Here is a 20,656-nt window from a genome sequence, read left to right on the forward strand (position 1 = left end):
GTGTAGACCAAGGGTGGGGGACCTTTTTTCTGCCAAGAGCCATTTGGATATTTATAACATCATTCGCGGGCCATACAAAATTATCAACTTAAAAATGCGCCTGTTATATTTGGTCAAATATTAACTCACCCCTAATGTGATGGCTGGAACTGCTTCTCTTTGGTGAGGCGTGTGATGTTAGCTGGTATTGATGATGTTGCTACTTGCAACTGCTTTTCCAGGTTTGCTCATAGATTGATTGAATTTCGAGTCCCGCCTGCGGTTGCCTTGGCGGGGCCAGACCAAATGATTTCGCGGGCCTTGTACATTAATCTTCCACTGATGTTCACCATGGCCGGTAACTGAACTCGGGTCGCTGTGTTCATGGCATAGTGAGCCAACAACTGTCACCATTCCACCCGTGATCACCTACTCACTGGTCAAAATAATGCTTCGCTTAGAAATGTAACATGATTCTGAAGAGTTTATCCTGGTTAAGAAGTGAACGTTCACAACCTCGTTCCGCTCCATTTTTTAAGTTATTTGAGTTGGTTTTCATGTTAATTCACTTTCATTGGACGTATACATGAATCATTGTCAACGAATCGTTGCCACCACGAATCACGAATTGATGCCGTGGCCCCCAGATGGCATCGCGGACCGAATGTGAATGCGTGGCAGTTAAACTACAGAGTTGAGATCAGTTAGAAAGTCGAGCATATCTCAGGACTTGTAATACCATGTTTGATGTATGTATGTTGAACTTCTTTCGCACCGTACGTAGCCACCTGTGCTAATCGGACGTCCGACAAGCACGGTTTGGCTTAAGCCACGGCCGGCGCAAGCTAGGCGCTGGGGTGGGGGTGGGCCCTGCCCCACCAAATGTCCATGTAGTCCACGCAAGTTCACTCTGCTTAAAGGTATAACATTATGGTAGCCCCCCCCCCCCGCTCCCACAGAACAGCTCTACTGGCCCCCCAATCTAAGAAGAGCTGGGACCGGGCCTGCCTGAAGCCCTGGACTGATGTCACTCTACCTGCCAGCGTGTGTTTTTATTAACATTGTCAAACGCTGAGCGTTAAATACAGAATCTTCTTTGATAATTTGTTTTTTACCCTTTTATCTGGCAACAAAACTGCCACCTTTTTTTACGAGGAGTCATGTTTGCATAGACCACAATACCTGCAGTCATAGTGCAAAAAAAACAGAACTCTGATAATGTATGCACTGTCCTTGAAGTTGATTGGTCCACACCCGAGACAGCTTTCCTTAGAGCCTAGTCTCACATGGGTTGGACCAGATGACGCCAAAAGGCGCACAACTCAAAGACAATGCACCATCAGAGTATGAGAGCTCGGGGTAAGCATTTACACCATTGGTACCTCATTTGCCAGTAAAAAATATGATAATTGTTTTTTTACCCTTTTACCTGGCAACAAAACTGCCACCTTTTTATACAAGGAGTCATGTTTGCATAGACCACAATACCTGCAGTCATAATGCAAACAAAAAACATAACTCTGATAATGTATGCGCTGTCCTTGAAGTTGATTGGTCCACACCCGAGACAGCTTTCCTTAGAGCCTAGTCTCACATGGTGTTGGACCATCTTCTTTGTTGCCCTATAGTCTAAACAAACTTTGCTGAGAGTACAAGTGCTGAGGCTAAACGGTGCATTCTTGGCTGGCTTCTCTCTGACGACTGTGACCTCAACTTGTACTTAACACGGGAGCTGTTATTTTTCAGCAGAACAAATCTGTTTGCAATTACTGCAGCTCTGGGGCATTCCCCTTTGCAGGGCCATTTAAACATTACCCTACCAGCACAGGGTCCAACTGTCCTGTTGAGGGGATTGTGTGAACGCACGTGCATGTACATATGCTGCATTCCTCTAGCTCAGACAAGCAATGGTGTTGCACATACCCACACCTTTCTGGTTTCATCATCATAGCGCAGCTGTGCTCTGCTTAAAATAAATGTTCTAAAATATCTTAAGTATGCTTCACAGCAAACAGTAGGGACCACACGCATACAGATGCTGTCTACATATGGTGCAGCAATGCACAATGTTGCTTAGCTCGCAATCAGGAGTTCCCAGCTCAAACTCCAGTTGGAGGTCAGCTCAACGTCACGATCCCACCAGGGTTGAAAACATTTCCAATCACTTTGTGAGAATTTAAGCGTGGTCATCATATGGAGACCGGTCTCCACCATAGTCATGTGGAATTTCTACCACTGGTTCAGGGTGACCAAAATTAACTTTTTTGAACGAACTTTGAGGCAGTGATCATATCCTGTTTATAGCCCTGAGCTTGATGGTGGAAATTCCTCATTCCGATTGCAGGGATGAGTCTTCCCATAGGACACGCACTATTTGAACTTTCCCACAAAATACTTATTGTATCAGCACACCAGAGGGATGCCAGGCTGAGTCAACCCCTCACAACACCAGGGCCTGACCTCGCACATTTCCGACTGCGGGCTGCTCGCTCAACCGTCGAGCAACCTTGCCAGGTGGATCAGCAGGAGGCCAATGGAGATGGAGCCATCATGCCGTGCTCACTCGAGCAAGAAATCACTTGAACCTTTAACTCGACAGATCCATCAGACACTCGAGTTAGAATCTGCTTAACAAGGACCATATGGTGGGCGGTTCTTTTTGTTGTTGAGTCAGTGGGGAACATACCAAGACCGGGAAAATCCACACAAAAGCAATACTGTATCAGGTTTCCCAACGGTTAAGAAGAAATGCTTACGTTTATTATAATTTTTTTAATGATTAGGAATATACACTGCATTTCCTTACAACGGTACACTTTCAACTTTCCAGGTAACACGGCTTAAAAGGTATGGCGGTTTATACACGGATTTTTTTTTGCTTAAAATGACAACCCAGCCACAAACCAGGGAGGGCATCAGAGACAAACGTGTGCAGGGGAACAACACTACGATGGCGTATAGGGTTATATGCATAGGAGTATGGCTTACATGTTAAGCTGCGTAACAATGGTGGTACATATGAGCTCTGGGATTTGTTTTAAACTTGAAGATATATGCACGATTGTATACTGTGCGTGCCAAAAAAAAAACCCGAACTTACATAACACGCTCTTTTTTAAAATTAGGAATATAAGAATACTGTAAATACATTTATCATAAAAATCTTGTTAAAAGTTGAAGGTAAGCGAGCATTGTTGTGTTTCTATTGTATTCCCGCTTTGCAAATAATAATAATTCAAACGAGAGCACCACATGTTTGACGATGCGAGTTATGATGGAGCGCTCTTCCACTTGCAAAAACATGCTGTCCGTCCCAATGCAATTTACACGAGGAGAGATGAAGTGGGACTAAGATACGTCCCTCTGGCACACGACACACACACAGATCACAGCGGTCAAGCGTGTACGTTCGTAATACTGTGAATGTTTCAAGATTATCGTAACCACGTACGACTTCTCGTCTCGTGACGATAACAATAATTGTAAGAATGTGCCTGGGGAATCGATGCTTATGTGTCGGCTCGCCAAAGAAACCTACACAGCCGCGTATCAGATTCGAAGCCGAGGGATAACGTTGTGTTGCAACCTTGCATTTCGTGATAACGATTATGCTGAACGGAAAGGAATACGAGTAAATGAGTCTACCATATTTTGCAGGTGTTTGTGTGTGCTTTGAATTGTGCTAATTAACGCTAATCAGATCAAAGCAAGCGAGGAAAGAAAACACATTTAATTCAGGAAAACAATCAATGCAAAAGTAATTTTCTCATGAGCGTGTGCTTATTATTCTTAACACATCTGGGCAGCACCATAGTTACATAATGTTCACTTCACGCGAAGTGGGAGTAAGTGTTAGCGGCAGTGCTTTTCTTACATTTGCAGGTAACTGTCACGATGCTTATTCAAACAATGTAGTCGCGACTCAATTGTCTCGGGCAGACCTGGGTCTCCATGACCATTGCAAGACTTGCCAATGCCTTGGCTGGTAAATCTAATTCGGGCAAGGCTGAGCAATGATGGGCTATGACTTTCCATTATGTCCGCAGCAGGTGTTGGAAACCGAGCGGAGAGTTTGAAAGAGTTTGCTGATGTGCGAGTGTCTTTTTTTGCACACACTTACAACACAAAAAAACAAACATCCCCCCATATAGTCGCAACAGACTGTTGGGGGCAGGTGCTGTTAGAGAGCACACATGAAGGCTGGCATGGCACACGAGACAAAAAGACAAAGATCCCCCGTAAAGCCTGAACAGACTGTAGGGGCAAGTGCGGTTAGCGAGCACCTCTGAAGGCCGGCACGACACACGAGAGGACAGGTGGTCACAGCAACAACGCCCGGCCACCATTCTCTCTCGTGGCGATGTTTGCACTTCGCAACGGGTACTTCCTTGAGGCCGAGTCGACCTAGGGGAGGCCCGGGACCTGTTCAGATAATTGTCCCCGATGTTGGCCGTGAGCAGAAATCGAACTCGGTGTCACCAGGTTCGTAGCGAAATCAACTCACCACTATACTGCTGCTCCCCCAACGCACCCACTATTTAGTTTACATGGAGCATACTTGGTGCACACTGTTAAGGAAATCTGCAGCCAGGGAACAGTTTTACCTATTCCAGAGTATTCATTCAGTCCAGTTTTAGCGACTAGAAATGGTGGGCATATACATGCATGTCATCAGTGGGCGAATTTACTAGCAAAAAAAATGTTGGTTCACAAAAGAGTTAATGGCAATTTTTTCAGAATTTGAAGGCCAGAAGCATCATCCACAGAAATATCACTGCCCATCGCATGCACATTTTTAATCAAGAGGTGTGGATGAGCTACCTAGTCTTAAAGCAACAGGTGATCATTTTGGTTGTCATTCTGTACATTTGTTTTAGCCCCAGAATGTACGATCTCACATTCAGAGATAACTAAACAACCAACTGACAGACGTGGACAAGTGTTGGGAAATAGCAAAAAAAAAAAGAATTCTAGCTGCATTTGTGCTGTTTTTATTTGACTAAAACACGTTTTCCCAGCAATACAAAACTAAAACGAGCCAAAAGAGTTCAGCGATAATAAGCATTTCCATCATTTTTGCCAACGGACTGGCTAAAAGCAGCAAGCGCTGCAGGTTTTAGTGGCTGGCATCTTTATTGGGTGACTTTCCACCTAAACAGGAGGTGGGGAGACATCAGTTTATGAAGAGGTACCATCAGTTTTTAAAGACGTGGAACCAGGGTGGCAGTCTCCAGCATCTGGCACTGAGGACTTGGCAATGGGAACATTTATTTCAGGGCAAGAATTGGCAGAGGAGGAGAAGAGGTCAAACTCAGCACGGAGAGGATTTGAAGCTCCAGCAACCGGACTGGCAAACTGGGCTTCTAAATCTTTCATGTCTTGCGTACTGACAAACAAACGAGTGGCAACGTACAAGGAGGACGGGCATTCAGCGTCACCGAAAAGGGATTTTGGCACAGAGGAGAGCAAGGAGCTGGCACTGGTGGAGGAGAGAGTGGGACTGTTCGGCCACAAGGTGGCATCGGTGTCGGTCATGCCAGGGGGGGGCATCTGGTTCACTCCTGGTCGTCCCGGAGCTCCGAGGGGAGGAACTTGTACTGCTGCTGCCGTATTTGAGCCAGCTTCTTGCGGGCCTCCTCCAATTCGCGCTCCTTTCTCAGCATCTCCTCCTGCGCCGCTATTATCTGTAGATGAGAGGCACACAAATGTGATTCCATACAAACTGAAAGTGGCAAGCAATTCTTCTACTGGAGGACAAGTGGAAAACGATAGTATACGCACAACGGGATATCTCCATCCGAGTCCCTGATTAAACTATACATGTAGTTATTTACCATGGTGTCCAATTCACAAATCGAACAGTGTAAATCAGATTTTTAGATAGATTTAAAATACATTTCTCGCAGAGTATATTAGTTGTGAATAAAATAGCCAAATGGAATATATGATTGTTAAATCCAAATAGCAGACCATTTAACACCACTATCACTATTACAATGTTACTCGACTTCTGATTGATGTAGTTAACTAACATTTGTGACAGTAAAAGTGCTTGTTAAAACAAGATATTTAACAGCTATTGGTGGAAAAGCACACAGCGTCGTAACATCAGCATATGGATGTTAGCCACAACAAAATTGTGCCATCAAAAACATGAAAGTTACTTATTAGTTTATAAAATCACCAAGACCAGAAATGTTAAATTGTTTAAAACATATCTAAGCCCACAATCTAGGCAGGCTCACATGTTATATCACATGGCTGGCTCAGGGAAGCAGGTACGACCTTCAAATGAACATGGTTTCAAATATATATACACATAAGGTATTGTGGCAGTACTATACCTTCACTATCATAAATTACTTTCTGGGCAGGCGGGACTGTGTCTATAGCATGTCTCACAAGCGTAAGGCTGCAAGTTGAATTTCAAATGCGGTTCAACTCGGCCCATCACACATGAACCAGCACCTCCTGAGGTTCAACAACAGCGGTGGTTCGAATGGCCTTTGCTGAAGGAATGTAGAATTTCCACGACTGGTTCAGGTCTCAGCACATTTGTGGCAGTACAAGAGCTCAGATTCGAGCGCAGTTAAGGGCACCTCCCCATTTCTGATTTTCCCATGAGGATGCTTTGACTGTGTGACCTTCATTTGCTTTGCTCTGTATTTAATGGTATTTTCATTGTATGGTAATACGAGATAGTTTGCCCAAAATGCTATATTTAAAATAACTGCGTTTTACCATGGTATATATGTAGAAACATTCATTATGTTGATTAGAGCATATATGTAGACAAGTACATGTTCTAATTTTGCACAGAACAATTCTTGGCGAAAAAAATAATAATTAACCAATAGCACTGAAATAGTAAATTTAAAAACAAAATTCCAAGTATAAAACAGCATCATTGCAATGGTCAATATCTACCCTGAGAAAGGTGTTACAAATGTCGAGAAATTTCGAAGACATTGCAAATGAGTAGAAGAAGTAAAAAATATATTACTTAACCTTAAAAGACAATTACATTTTTAACCCAGTACACTAAAAAACTAATTTTTAACAAAACCCTCAGTGGCCAAAGTAAATTAAAGCCTGCGGAAGCACTCATGAATGTGAACAAATACTTATTCTGGAGACTATCAATGTTTATCAGTTAAATTATATACGTGCATATTTACAAGCAATTTAATATATTTCATATATAAATGTTGTGCATTAAAATCCTGCTCATTGGGTCAACTCATCCCTTTGCCAATCCTGGCAATATGGGTACCACTTTATGGGAAGTCAACGGTGGTCATCCTAAGGAAAAAATAAGCCCTGCCATGGAAATATGGAATTTCCACAACTGCCTCAGGGCCACCAATGGAGAAGAATGCCTTGTGCCCCATTGCTCGTCTGAGCGGCGCGGGGACTCCGCCCTCTGACAGCACGTGCTCCTGCAGATTTCTTTAGGACTCGCCAGCGACTTGATAGCTCAAACTGGTCTTGGGGATGGTGAGTTGTCAGCGGATGAGACAGCGTGGTGGTGGTTTCTCTGCAGCTGCACTGCAGTGCGTTAACGCTCCACGTCTGGGTGCTCGGGGTGAGGTTAAAGGGTGGGGGGGGGGGAGGGGGGTTTCGTGATGGCGATGAGAATGATGTTCGAGCCCGGGTAGGAAGGAAGCTGCACACGGTGTGGGTTATGGGGACGCGCCGCCCCCACGCACACACTCCCGCTTACTCACAATTGTAACTGTAAGAGTAACTATAGTTCTCGAGGCTGCCACTCCGCCACGAGCAAAGCTCATTTCTGAAAACCTTCAACAAGACACGGCGACAAAGACGTTACGCAAGGAGAGGAGGGAACGTCCCCTGGCCTGGATTTCACTCCGGATGCAGAGTTTTTTTGCAAGTACCTTTTGGGACCTCCATGGATAAGCTGCTGCTGCTGGTGAGCGGCTCACATTTAAAGGGAAGGGACATCCCAATGAATGAGCTTGTCCACTGATCTCTGTGGAGGTTGTACGTACGTACGTATGTTGAACTTCTATCGCACCGTAGCCGACCGTGCTAAGGGGATGTGCAGGTTGTGTATTTTGGTAATATGGTTATGCAAGCAGGTGCATTTTCAATTGGAAATCAAGAGGAGAGAGGATGCCACCATTTTAACTTTGCAGCTATATGCTACTCAGGTACAAGTGATTTTTGTTAATTAAATAACAACCGATAAATGTTACTTTTTTCCTTTAGGTTTTCAAGCTTGACCATGCCGTCATTGAACAATAAAAGCTTTACAGCAAATCATCCTTAGAACCTCAAAATGAATAAAACATTTAAAATCGATTTGGTGCTTTCCTCAGGTGCCGCAATGCGCGATAGGATTTTGAACGCCAAGCGACTTGAAATGTATCATTGAGGCACGCTGCACTTAAGGAAATGAAGAGCTCAAACATTAACTCTCTTCAAACGAAAACTGATTTAATCGGCTCTTACAGCACGAACAGGTACTTCGATGCTATTTAAATAATTTAATATTGGCCAGTTTATTGGCTCCTCCCTTCATATCATAATGCACGCTCTTTCACCACCCAGCTTTCGAAGCTGGCTTTGTGACAGACACTACCTACAGTACAACCCAGCCTAACACGCAATGGACAGCGTAAATTATTATATTATATAGAAATTCTATATTATTACCATATTATAATAAGACGTATTTTTCTTGTCCAGGGCTCTATCCCCCAGTTCATAACTACTTGGCTGATTAAAGCTTTTTTTAATGAACGTTTGGCCACGTAAGTGATGTGTTTGCATCTTCAAGTTCCAATTATTTATTTTAGATTCATACTAAAATAATGCAAACTCATCTACCGGTAAAATACATGCATTACTTTATCTCAGAAAGTATGTTTTTTTGTAGCTTCTAATAATGATTAAATATATTTATTTTTTGGGTGAGGACACAAAATGGTCTGGCCAAATTTGTGTTGTGTAACCCCACCACCACCCAACGGAGACAAACAAATGAAAGTGTTGAACTCGTGCAAGTGTTTATCATAACAAGTATCATTGTTTCAGCTCACTGGTGTTGAAGAACAATTCTCACAACCTTGACTTAAAGCTTTCGTGACTGCAGGAATTCATATTCTTGGTTCTTTCAGTAAAGTCACCGAGCTACGTTCAAAGAAAATAGTTTTTTGTTATTTTTTCGTTGTTTTCTTTGAACCTATCTACGTGACTTTACCGAAAGACCCAAGAACATGAATTCTCACAACCACAATGATCAATTTGAGATGAGGTTTCGTTTCAATTGGCCAGATCATTCTGGCCTAACCCAATAACCCAATTAGGATTGGAACTGTATTATTTTAGTAATATCCTTTTGGTGGGTTGTTGCCTACCTCTGGATGCTTGCAGGCATGTACAAGATGCAAATCAAAGGTCCGTGCCGTTCTGAGGCACAGACTGCTCCTATGTATCTCGTATACATCAGGGCCAACCTATTAACGTATCACAATCATTCTATAATCGTAAAAGCATGCGCCCTTGAACAAATATGTTTCCTGCTCCTGGTCAGTGATTTTTTTTTTATCGAAAGAGGAGCATGACTGACTAATTGTCGGGTGTATCTTTAGACTTCATTTGGAAACGACGTTCAACTTAAGATCCTTAAGGACCATGGAGACATTTGGTATCTTTCACTTGCATGCATGTACAGTATGTTGAACTTCTTCTGCACCATACATAGCCAACCTTGCCCCATAGTCGCTCCAGGGCCTAGATGCCTTACTGCCTGAAGAGATGGTTTTGGTATATTCACTGTCACTATATCTAGTATTCATAAATGATCTTAAATACACTGTGCCTTGGTTTAAACGGGTGCTCAACTTTAGTATTTCTATACATTACATACATATGCTCATTTGAACCATGCTATTGAAATTACAACACAGAGCCAGGCGAGCAAACATTTTTAATATCGGTATCATTTGGTGTTTTACGGAGTCTAAAAATGCTCACTCACCACATTGGTTAATGCAATATGTAAATAATAAGCCTTTTTTTATTAACCGATAGATATGCCTGCACTGTGCTTGTAAATCCTTTACCATGGCATTGATTATGTACTAATGTACACAAAGCCAAAAAAAGGTCCCCCATTTCACGATATACGGCTGAGGCAAGTGCAGTTACCGCATATGTGTGAAGGCTGGCATAGCAATCACTACTGTATGCCAATGACCCCTGATGATGTGGATATGTATCAAACAACTTAAAAGCAGGACATTTCCACTTTTGGTCTCATCTGTGCTATTGTTTATGACCAGGTCACTGGGTTCATAGTTCGGTGTGCTGTAGAACGTGCAACTGCTCTCCACAATTATAGTTGTCTTGTGCGTGTGGATACACACACACATAAAGGACATATACACGAGGGTTAGCAAGCACTCTCAGATTGGGACATTGAAGGACGCGCAGATTAATTTATCATTTCACGACTATAATTATTTCAATAAAAGGCAATCTGCATTGTGGTAAGATTCATTCAAAGTAAAATAAATAGGAAGAAAAATGCCATACCCACAAATGTTTCAATGCCCCACATTACACATGAATACAAAAATAAGATACTTTAACGGTATAAGGGATGTGACCTCTACACATCTCAATGATGAATAAACTGATCTTGCAAAGCAGTAATTGTCAGGCAAGGAAAACACGCACTCCTGGACATTCACTCACTTAACATAAAGGATTTAAAAAGAGAAGAAAACACTGAAAAAAGACAGCGAGTAAACTTGAATATTGCTTTAACATATGAGGCATATCATCATGTTTAGAATTAATTGATTAAAACGAATAAATAGGGTAACCAACATTATTTAGTATGTCACAACAACGCTCGCCTATCGATCAAAAGGCAGCGAGTTTAAATCCTGATCTGGAGCTGACTCAGTCCATCACTCTTCTGGGGTTCGTAAAATGTGCACCATTTCGTGGGAAATCAACAGCGGTGGCCTTACGGGAAGACGGACCTCAGAGATATAAAAATGAATTCCTGGCCACTGACTCACGGCTGGCAAAATAAATGCGCAAGGAGACGTTTCTACCGAGTCAATATCTCTACTCCGTGTAACAATCCCGTAATAGCACGTCATGTAATGTAATCGGTAATCAAAAATGGTTTTGCCAAAGCTCTATAATTTGTAATCTGCATTGTATAACTACTCTCGAACATTATTGCGGAATCATCATTGGAGATCTTGAGCTGCAAATTAATTAGTAATCTGTAATGAATCTTCTAAGCGAGTCTAATCAGCAAGGGACGACATTAGCTGTGACATAATTACCTATCTCTAATGGCGACTGTGCTTCTGCTTGCTTCCCCATTGAGAAGAGATTGAGTGACTCATCAGTCTCTTCCTACTGCTCCAGAATATCTTACAACGAGGCAGCCCCATCAAGGTTCATCGGACAACAAAAGACAAAGGTCCACCGTGTAGCTTCTAATAGGCTGTGGGGCAAGTGCTGTTCGCGAGTAGCGCCTATGAAGACCGGCACGGTACACAAAGACAAAGATTTCCCATGAACCCTCAAAAGACTGTTGGGGCAAGTGCTGTTAGCGAGCACCTATGAAGGCCGGCACGGCACATGAGGGGGTGGGTGGCCAGGACCACACCCGGCCGCCTTTGTCTCCCGAGTGGCGATGTTCACACACCGCACCAGGTAGTCATTTGAGACTAAGTCGACCTAGGGGAGGCCCAGGACCAGCTCAGATAATCGTCACTGGTTTTGGTTGTGAGTGGAAATCGAACTCGGGTCGCTGGGTTCGTCGCGCAGTGCGCTAACCATTGCACTTCCGCTCGCCACATTGAACTACTGCGCGGTACACACACATACGGGCACGCGTATCGCAGCGATGGAAACGTGGCTGCTTTACCTGCGCGATGCCACCCACAAAGTGCGACTTGACGATGACGTTGGTTTCCTCCTGCTGCTCGAACGCTGCCTTCTGGGCAGCCCTCACGAGGTTGTCAGATGCTCGCTTGACCGCATTGCCGGCGGCCTGGGGAGACATGGGGGGGCGGGGGGAGTGGGGGGGATGGCGCACGTGGGGTCAATGGTAGCGGCATCAGGAGTCGTTTGGCAATGCATGAGTAAAACAAAAACGTTTCACCGTTAATTGTGTTGAGCACGTTTTTTATTTTCTTTGTTAATAGTGCGGGTTGGTGAAGGCAGAAATTGTATGCACGGGAGCATATAAGTACGGTGTGACAATAGATTTTTGCTGTACTGAACCTGCTTACCACCACCACATAGCACAGACATGTAGCCACCCGCAATAGCCTGGCATGCGTGGTGGTCATCGGTCCAAGGATTGTTCATCAGGCTTAACCCTACTGAACATCTGAGCTCTTTATTTTGGGCACGTTCCAGGTTAATAGGCCATAGGCACCTGAATTAGTAGATAAAGGTGCAGCCCTGCAATGCCTTGCTCATGCCACTGTTGGTGGGAGGGCTCTGTATTAGAGGGAGCACTAGAGAGTCCCCATCGAGGGTATTTTGGGCCAACTCTTGCTGACAGAGGTGGGAGTTACCCACACGTTGCAGATTAACGAACTGCGGTGTGCCCATTTATAATTTGCTGAGTGGACAGCGGCGTGGAGATTGAAGAAACTTGCACCATTGTTTCAACTTGCTCGCTGGGAGATCGAAACCTGTGACCTCTGAATCATAAGTCCAGTGCGTGCCAACTCAATACGCTGCGGTAGCATCCCCCGAATTATTATCGGCGCGCAATTCAAGCAGCGACGCGTCGCTCCGCAGATGAACTTGGCGAGACGAGCCCGTCGGCTCTCGTCGCCTCCCACTTACTTGCAGCCGCCGCATGGCCTCGGAGTCGGCGTCGGCCTTGACCTTGCAGGCGACGAGCAGTTGTGCCGTGGAGGCGGCCACCTGCTTGGCGGACGAGATGAGCTTCTCTTCGCTCGCGTGGCCCTGAACGGCCGCGTTGGCCGCCTCGCACAGGCTGCTCGTGGCGGCCGCCACCATGCGTGCCTGCGAGCGTCAGCGTGCCCGGGGGGCCGGGTGGTGGGTGGTGGTGGGTGAATGGTCAGGACAGAGTTGGTGAGTAGAGGCAAGCATCTGTAACATTGTGCGATGGAGTGGTGTTAAAATTAAATATTGCAGTGGTGGTAAAAAGATTTTAGAATTGGGGGGGAAAATTAGGTGGCAAAAATAGGCCGGCACAAATTACATGTTTGAATGCCTTCCACTAAGTAGAAGACATATATAAGCTCCGTGCAGAATGACAACTGTGATAATTTTATGGCGATGATAATAATTTTAAAAAACTGTGTGCGAGATGAAAAGTGTTCATCCTATTTAAGAGATGAAACTCCGCAATGAGAAATGTGGAATTTCTACACTGCACCAACTGGCTGCGGGCTGCCGACTTATCCAACCGTGGACAGTGTTCAAGTAAATGGTGGCAATGATGGAAAATAAAACAAGTTTCTATTTATAACATGACAAAATAAACAGTAAGTGAATATAAGCACGAAAATTGTTCTCGGTAAATGGGAGTAAAAAATATCTTAACATCGTGTTCCACGGGCTGAAGACGATCTTTTACTCTCAATATGAAAAAATACACTCTTTTTTTACAATTAACCTTTTCATCAACTATGGAATGAAACCACGTGGAACTATAAAGTATATGACTCAAAATTAGATCAAATCCCGTTGTGAAGGACGACTCAACCTATCATGCTTTGAAAGTTGATCAAATTGAGTACCACTTTACGGGAAGTCAAACAGTGGTCATACAATAGAGAGATTGGATCCTGCCATGGCAATGTCAAAGGCGCAAAACAGTCGCTTGAAAGGTGTGTTTTTAAAACTACTTCAGTGCAGAATCTTGAGATGACGTCATATCTATCAATTGGTATATACGCCAATATGGTTGTTCTTCTTGGTTTTTTCGGTAAAGTCACGTAGAAGGGAAGTACGTGACTTTACCGAAAAAACCAAGAAGATGAATCCCTGCAGTCACGAAAGCTTTAAATCGAAACATGGTTGTTGTTGTTGTTGGGGGCTGCCAAGAGACATTGCTGCCACCCGATCACTCCTTGGAGCACAGAGATACTTTGACGTATTATCAACAAAGCCTGAACAATGTAAAATGCAATGGCCAATTGCACGATTGAAGAAGAGCGTGGAGGTGAATAACATGGTGATAAGACAGACATTATCAAATGCCCATGTTGGGTTCAGGTGCTAAATGACACCACTTACCGCTGAGATGAGTCCCTGGGACCACTGCCCGTCGTCTGCTGCATTCGCAGGAATGGCTCCGACCTAAAACAAGATAAAAGAGTGAGTGTTATGAACAGCGCAATTGTTAAACATATCCATTGCTATGCCTGGGAGACTTGCTCAGTTGGCAGAATACTTGTGGGTTCGATCCTAGTGAAGGTCAGCCCCACCCTAATCGTATCCATCATCAGCCCTCTGTGGTCTGGGAAATAAGTGCCACCACCCAACGAGGTGTGGTGCTTCGCGGGACATCAAATGAAGTTGTCTATCCAGCCCTTGGCATAGGAATATGGAGTTTCTCCCATTGTCTTAGGACCAGCAACACAAATGAGCACCACCCTGAAATTATTTGAGGAAAGAGACACTTTGCCTTCTGAAATATAATTCACAATTTTTTCCTCGATTTTCTATACCAGATGCAGTTCTTGCTTGAGTGATTTTGTGTGTGTGTGTGTTAGCATTGTAATTTACCTGTGCAGCTGTTCCATCATCATACACTTTTCACCATCTAATTAAAAAATGTGAAATAATTGCCATACAACCTTGCGTACTGTGAACTAGATGCAACTATTTTGAAGACCGTGCATTCTTGGCCAAACAAAATGGATAAAACACATAAGTAAATGTTAAAACGTAAAATCATTTTAGAGACTGCATTTTATCATTCAAAAGTGTACTTCCTGCAGAATTTGTCTTTGAAGAAAATACATTGCAAAAACATACAAAATGCATATATATATCTTTTGAAAGTTGAGAGCTAATATCTCAGTAGGGAGTTCAATCAACCTATCATCCCTCCAAGGTTGATAAAATTAGTACCGCTTTGAGGAGCCAAACAGCGGTCATCATATCGCCTGTCCTCCACCAGAGGAAAGTGGAACGTCCACCACCAGCTGCAGTCCACCGATGAATGTGAATGCTGCCCCCCTATTACTCGTTGAAGCAAGGAGACAACTTGACTCTTGATGACGTGCCAACATTATAATGTTTTGTTGCAAAGCAGGCATCAAATGTAAGTATAGATTTTTGAGCTCTCGGTGCTGATCTAGGCTTAATTTAGTGAAAACACCGAATAAGAGAGCGTATTTTTGAGTGGCCACTGGTGACTGGGCTCACACCATAAAATTCACGCCACTCAAGATGATGATTTAATCGTGAGTGGCTCAAACCCGAATTCAATCCCTGGGCATCTGTGCTGCGGGCTCAGTGCTCACATCTAGGCATGAGATGGAGAGTTGGTGAACAGCCTGCATAGTCTGTGTTACACACACACAAAGATAAAGATCCTCCATATAGCCTTTAACAGACCGTAGGGGCAAGTGCTGTTAGTGAGCACCTATGAAGGGCGGAACATTACACGGGGGGTGGGTGGCCAGCACCACGCCTTTGTCTCCCCAGTGGCGATGTTTACACACCGCACCAGGTACTCATTTCAGGCTGAGGCCCAGGACCGGTTCAGATAATCGTCACCGGTGTTGGCCGTGAGCGGGAATCGAACTCGGGTCACCTGGTTCGTAGCGCAGCACGCTAACCGCCACACCACCGCTCCCCACACACACGCACGCACACGCACAAACCCACACACGCACGCACAAACCCACACACACGCACACACACGCACAAACCCACACACACACACGCACACACCTTGCCCTGAGCGACGAGCTCGCGCTGTGCGGCTGAGGCGGACTTGACGAGGGCGCTCGTGGCCGCCGCGATCGCCTTCGCCGCCTCCAGAATCTGCTCCTCAAAGTTGAGCGACTCGTCCGCCTCCTGGGCTCACGCAGGTCGCGAGCAGGTGGCGGGGGGACAATGTGGCACGCACACAGAAGTGCACACACAAGCGCAGGCCAGGCACAGAAGCACAGACGCGAGCACAGTTACGAAACGGTACTCGTGTTCATGAACGATGAGCGCTAGTGGTCAGCCTTGACGAGGCGATGGGAATTTCCATCATCTTACCCAATAGACATCTTGAAGGTGCCCTTAACCCCGTTAGGCTGTCCGCTCGAGGTTGCTGGTAAATAGTTGCTTTCATTGGTCTATCCGCTGCTTGTTGCCATCGGTGCAAGGTGTATTTTATTCGTCTTTACGCGAGGGGCCAGGGAGAGATTTCCATACAGGTGTTTCTGCCGAAGGGTAATTATCATTCTTGGCCACATTTCGTTATGGAACCCTTGGGGGCTATTGCGGCAAAATGAGAATAAGAAAAAAAAAATCTGAGACGAGCAAATTTACATTCATGTTACGTGCAACACCAAGGGTGTGACTTGCAAGGGACACAAGCCAAGACATCATGGATCTATTCCCACTCTTCCATTCTCGTGAGCTTTGTTTAACATTTAAAACATCTCGGATGCAGTCTGCAATAACTCTTCACACGAAGAGTTATTTTTTATACGGCACAAATTCAATCGTTCATTTTTAATACAGCACATATGCAATCGTTTACCATAAATCCAGGACTCCTTTTGGAACAAGCAGGGACAGTACCTTGTTCTGCGAGTATCTGCAGAGGTTTGTAGATACGGAAGCTGACGTTCAGTGATGAGATTTGAGGTGGTAATGTGTGTACAACTCCACAAGGCGTACCAGGAATTACAGGCCTAGCTGTCTGCTCATCTTGCCTGCACTTCAACTGATACTGCTATATTGTATACCACTTAAGAAAAAGCTGTATGCCTGATTAGTTATAGACTCACCGATTAGCCACAAACTCATCTCCCACCCGCTCGTCTCTCCCTCCATATGACGACTTACCTCGATTCTCCGGTTTCTGGGACATTGGTCTATGCAGTTCAATTCCTCTCATCTGTACCGTATGCAGCTGCCTCACTGCACCTCGTCAATCCCCCCTCTGCTTTCTATCCCCGCAGGGCTCCGTTTTGGAACTCCCTTTCGTATGTCTTTGCAGCCACGTAAAACCCAACTCAATTTAAGAAGCTTCTCGTCTCTAACCTATCATCCTTACTCTGCACGCATTCATGAACAACGCTACCTAAAAAGGAAACATGCATATTTAATAGGCGAGGTTTCATGGAATGCCCCTTCGTCATAGCACATAGCTCGCTCTGCTGCTCCACTTTATACATTACGTTTAACACGTAGGCTTTTGCGAGCAATAATTTTTGGTGCAGTGGTGGCCAACACGTGGATCGTGATCAACGGGGGGGGATCAGAAAAGACTTTTAAGTGGATGTCAGGACAAATCAGGACAAACGCGAATATGAACAGACAATAATTTGCATTATGGCAGATGGCAAATAAAAATCCCCAATTAAGCAATCCTATATTTAAAAATAAATTTTACCAATAGATAGCGCAAGTATTATATTAAACCGTAGCAACGATGATACAATATAAAGCCATCTCTATACTATTATTTTGAAAACATAGCATTCCAATTCAACGATTTTCATATGCAGTAAATTGTGCCAGGACAGCATGAAAAAGGTATTTTGAACAAGAACATGAATTATAGTTACATGAAAAAGGTAGCTTCCTTCATTTGAACAACAAATGCTTGGACATTATCGGGTTAAATCCGGGTAATTGTTGGTCTTAGCTTTCTGGTGGATTGTGAAGCCCGCTGAGAGCCACCACTATGGGTCACAGCGCTTTGGATTACAACCTTTGATAAAAAAAAAATACAACTAAATCATAAAAAAAAAGTTTCATTTGCAAACAGTCGAAGTGCGAATAGATTTTGTTGCACTTTTACCTGCCGTGACCACCTAAGATCGCTGCCGCTCGTGCGAGTGAGCATGTGCTGGGTGCATTTCGGTCAACGCAAACGACGGCACGTGTACAGCAGGAAGCTGTGTTCAGGCAGATGTGGCGGGCAGGCCTCTGTGAGAATATGTTTGATATATAGTTGGGTCTCCACAAATACAACCTTATATACCAAACATATCAGACAGCAGTCGGCAGGGCAGCAGGCTTCTGGCATCGTGGTCAACGGGCAGCGCGGGTTTCCCCGCTCTTGGCTCGACTCGGCGAGCACGTGACCCCGTAAATTTACTCCGCAGCATCCGTGCGGCCGCCGTTGGCAGCGTCGTCACCGCGCAGCAGGCACGACGTGCTATTGTTGTCCACGAGGCTTTGACAGATGTCTATTTTTAACAGTCGTGAACACTGGTATTGTAGCAAAGCAAAACGTTGTCTATAGAATTACCATCAACCCATCCCTATGCAAGGAGTGATTTCACCATTGTTAAGAAAGAAAACGTAAAAAATATTCTCTTATAACATTTAATTTATCAGACTAAACGGTTGTAAGCATAATTAACGTTTCCCAGTAAAATTAATTTAAACAAGGCTTTGGCCTGGGGCAATATTTTACTTAATTCATTCTAATCAGTAAGGTATGGACAATTAACCGAGTGCTGCTGGGTAACCTGAATACAACAAGGGTGGGACTGTCCAAAACCAACATGCGGCCCAAAAATTGGGTTTCTGCAATGCGTGTCACGTGTTCAACAACAAGTTTTGCGCAGCCTAAGTAAATCTTCTGAACGTAAATGTTACTGGCCAGGTGGCACTGTGAGTGATTCGAGCAATAACAAAAAGACACAATCAGAAGGTTACGAATTCAAATCCCAACCTGGGGTTTGACTCCGATTATAATTATTCCTCTCAGATTATTAAAATCAATACCACTTTTGTAGGAATTCAAGAGCGCTCACCCCGTGGGGAGACTGACCCCCAACAGGGGAATATGTGGAACATCAACCGTTGGCTCATGCACACCAACGTGAATGAGTTGCCATCTCAGGACTCGTTTGTGCACGAAGATGCTTACTGCGATTCTCCCTTGCAAAAGACAACATTAAATGGCCTTCAAGTGGTCCACTATGATGTTTATTAAACGACTGTCTTGACAAGTGATATGGAAACAAGAGAGAAATGGACAAAACTAAACTATAAACTAACCTATGTTTATTTTATCAGGTAAGGCCCACTGATGTAAGTAGCGCTTTTTCAGAAGCGACCTGGCCACAAATGATAGCTCAATTAAGTGGCTTATCACGTGGAAATGTATAGCAGCAGCCAAATCCTCTAAAAGCATGTTTAAAAATGTGGAGGGGAAAACCGGAGGACCCGGAGAAAAATCGACATGACCACAGCGAGAGACAGACACCACAAACTCCAAATATACAACAGGGGTCAGGAACCAACCCATGGACCTCCTGCATACCAGGTGAGGTAGTTAACATCTCACCACCGTAGCCTTCATGGGGAAGACGCACACAACGTAGGGGTGTAGTGAGGCGGCGGCGGCAGTGGCGAGAGAGAGAGAGAGCACGAGTGGCGTCGTGGGCACGTGCCACGTGACCCCACCTTGGGCTTGGCACGTGGCTTCAGCTGCTCCAGCTTCTTTGCCGCGGCCTCGATGGCGGCAGCGGCTCCCAGCAGCTCGGCCTCCGCGATAACCGTGGGGTCCTCGGGGTCCACCCACTCTGTGCCTGTACAGAGTTAAGAACGCACAAAGACCCCCCCCCCGGTTGGCCTTAACAGACTGTTGAGGCAAGTGCTGTTAGCGAGCACCTATGGAAGGTCGGCACGGCACACGAGTGGATGGGTGGCTCGCACCAAGCCCAGCCGCCTTTGTCTCCCTTGGAGCGATGTTTTACACACCAGGTACTCATTTGAGGCTGAGTCGACCTCGGGGAGGCCCAGGACTGGTTCAGATAATCGTCACCGGTGTTGGCCATGAGTGGGAATTGAACTGGAGTCGCTGGGTTCATAGTGAAGTGTGCTAACCGCTACACTACCGCTCCCCACAAACATGTGCATGCATGCACACGCAAACGGATGCAGACACGCAAGACTCATCAATTCTGATGAAATACAATCACAATAAATGCAATTCATCGCATGTGTCTAAAAATGGATGAACATTTACAATTCATGATAATTATACAAATGTGCTTAACTTATATTTATACGATTGCATTGAACAAAAATATACGAGATGGGGGAAAAAAAAAAGAATACAGCAATCATAATAATGATGATGGAAAAAAATACGATTCGAGAGTCTAATTATGAAAGCACATCGGGACAGTTCGAGGGACCACCAGGGGTGTGTGAGTCTTCGCATGCCTAATCTGCATGCATACAACTACACACAGGCAGGCAGACACCCACATGTAATGCACACAGACACACAGGCGTGCACGCAGGCGTGCAAGCGTGCATGCATGTGAATGCAAAAAGCGCACACATGCGCACAGGCAAATGTGTGATGCACATAGGAAGGAATGCAAAGATCCCCCGTATAGCCTTTAATGGACTGTTGAGGCAAGTGCTATTTAGCAAGCACCTGTGAGGGCCAGCACGGCACAAGAAGGGGTGTGTGGCCACCACCACGCCC

The 20,656-nt window shown here is 44.8% G+C and overlaps 1 protein-coding gene across 3 annotated transcripts in view; it reads right to left on the minus strand.

The window, feature by feature from the left end:
• Positions 1-2,717: 2,717 nt before the first annotated feature.
• Positions 2,718-20,656, minus strand: part of LOC144739097 (talin-2-like) — a 244,620-nt gene continuing 226,681 nt past the window's right edge. For all 3 annotated transcript variants that reach the window (XM_078622090.1, XM_078622086.1, XM_078622097.1), the window contains 6 exons: positions 19,621-19,745; positions 15,928-16,053; positions 14,260-14,322; positions 12,838-13,020; positions 11,903-12,028; positions 2,718-5,663 (listed from right to left, as the gene is read on the minus strand). In XM_078622090.1, the coding sequence (XP_078478216.1) occupies positions 5,535-5,663; positions 11,903-12,028; positions 12,838-13,020; positions 14,260-14,322; positions 15,928-16,053; positions 19,621-19,745 (752 nt within the window). In that variant the 3' untranslated portion in view covers positions 2,718-5,534. The remainder of the gene's footprint in view (positions 5,664-11,902; positions 12,029-12,837; positions 13,021-14,259; positions 14,323-15,927; positions 16,054-19,620; positions 19,746-20,656) is intronic.

The sequence above is a fragment of the Lampetra planeri genome, chromosome 3, assembly GCF_965212315.1.
Source record: "Lampetra planeri chromosome 3, kcLamPlan1.2.h2, whole genome shotgun sequence".
NCBI classification, from domain to species: domain Eukaryota; kingdom Metazoa; phylum Chordata; class Hyperoartia; order Petromyzontiformes; family Petromyzontidae; genus Lampetra; species Lampetra planeri.